Genomic DNA, 1764 nt, shown 5'->3' with positions numbered 1-1764 from the left:
TGTGTGTGTGTGTGTGTGTGTATGTGTGTAGTGAAACACCAAACTAATGTGCCAGATCTGGACAATATACATTTTTCTTACTATTTTTACCCTTATTTTTCTTACATGCCCTGTATATCTGTATATGCACGTTTAATACCAGTGTGAGTGAGAGAGAAAGAGCACAGGCCGTGCTCTCATTTGATATCTATACTTAGCAAATCAGAGGGCAAAACTAAGCGTATGTATGTATGTATTAAATAAGTACCTGTCGTCCAAAAAAAATTACGTCCAGAAGGGTAGAAAATTACGTAGTGAATTAGTTCATAACAGTTCAGCTTCATCGGTGAAATAAACACACAACGAAAGGAACCAGCCATAGTGTTGCCAAAGTACAGTTAATCTTTCTCTAATTCTAATGACCACCTGACCAACACAATCACTTGTACAAAAGACCACTGCCCACTTCCTCCTTGACATATTATTTTTTTTATATATTATAGTGACACTGTCCAAGACATCCACCTGCCTTAGACGACAACTGCTCTCCTCGATATAGGATGGCCGTCATGGACATTTCAGACTGTACTAGTACTGTGTTGAGGTGAGCTATCTTGTTTTTTCCTTCACGAGTAGACTGGAAACCTCGTCAGCCAGACCTGAGATGGAAACAGACAAAAAAATCATATGCTGAAATTATCTACATCGGGCGTTGAGAGCACCAACAGAGTACATATGTGAGAGAGAGAGAGAGAGAGAGAGAGAGAGAGTGTGTGTGTGTGTGTGTGTTCATAAATTTTATAAGCGCACATATATTTGTGCATGAGAGTGTGCAAGTGTGTGTTCGCATATATCTGAAGTGTGCATGCACAGGAGTGTATCTGGAGCATTACATACAAATTGAATAAGGGGCAATTTTAAAATGAATGTATGTGGAAAGATCGGGTTTCATATTCACGTCATACACAAAACATTGTGTGTTGGTTGTTTTTTATTCTTAATAAGAGCTTTACGCCGCTTGCAACACAATATGTTCAAATATGCCCCCAAGATTATAGGTGTTACAAGAGAGAAACAGACACCAAAAAAGGAGGTGAGATAAGGACGATAAATGTTTAATAGGAAAGAAGGAGCAAACCACATCAGAGCACCCGTCAACTATCGACATGTGTAGGTTCTTCATAAACTCCCAGCCCCAGAAAGAATCTGAATATAGCATTCCCTCCAATACTCTTTTCAAAAAAAGAGAAGCTCATTGGTGAACCATTGGTCGACCTGGGAGAAAGGCACACGGCATGACAACATATAGAGAGGAGTCCGCCTTAAACCAAAATCTGAGGGACCGTCTGAGTTTCTTCGGATTAGCCGGATTTTAAGTTTAGAGAGGTTGCTCAAACAGAAGGACAAAAAAAAGAGGGATTTTATTTTCTTTCGGGTTACTGCTACTTTAGGTGTAAGCGGAGTCCACTGTATCGGAAAGAGTCCAGGTCAATGACAGTGACAATACCTGGTAGACAGTGGGATGCAGATTTGCATAAATTTCTTTAAAAAATGAATACAGTGAATAAATGAATAAGAATAAGCATGAAGAACATATCGGTCACTGGGTTACGGTATTATGGTATTAAATCACACCACTTGGCCCATGAAAAAAACCCCATAAAGGCATCAAGTTTTAAAAAGAAAGAAAGCAACCGAATACTCATTTTTGTCAGCCATCATTCATGAATAATATATGTACCTATGAATTAACGGAAGACAATTAGATCCGAGTGCATAGAACAG

General features: G+C 39.0%; 1 protein-coding gene across 2 annotated transcripts in view; it reads right to left on the bottom strand.

The window, feature by feature from the left end:
* LOC101850515 (cathepsin O) overlaps positions 1 to 1764 on the bottom strand; it is a 16043-nt gene that overhangs the window by 1497 nt on the left and 12782 nt on the right. The window contains exon 9 of one of the 2 annotated variants that reach the window (XM_035972743.1): positions 571 to 638. The exons of the other annotated variant lie outside the window; for it this stretch is intronic. Within the exon in view, the coding sequence (XP_035828636.1) occupies positions 589 to 638 (50 nt within the window). The 3' untranslated portion in view covers positions 571 to 588. Of the gene's footprint in view, positions 1 to 570; positions 639 to 1764 lie in introns of those variants that run through there. 2 annotated transcript variants of the gene reach the window in all.

The sequence above is a fragment of the Aplysia californica genome, unplaced genomic scaffold (genome assembly GCF_000002075.1).
Source record: "Aplysia californica isolate F4 #8 unplaced genomic scaffold, AplCal3.0 scaffold00823, whole genome shotgun sequence".
Classification (NCBI taxonomy): Eukaryota; Metazoa; Mollusca; class Gastropoda; order Aplysiida; family Aplysiidae; genus Aplysia; species Aplysia californica.
This window is presented reverse-complemented; position numbering and strand designations above follow the sequence as displayed.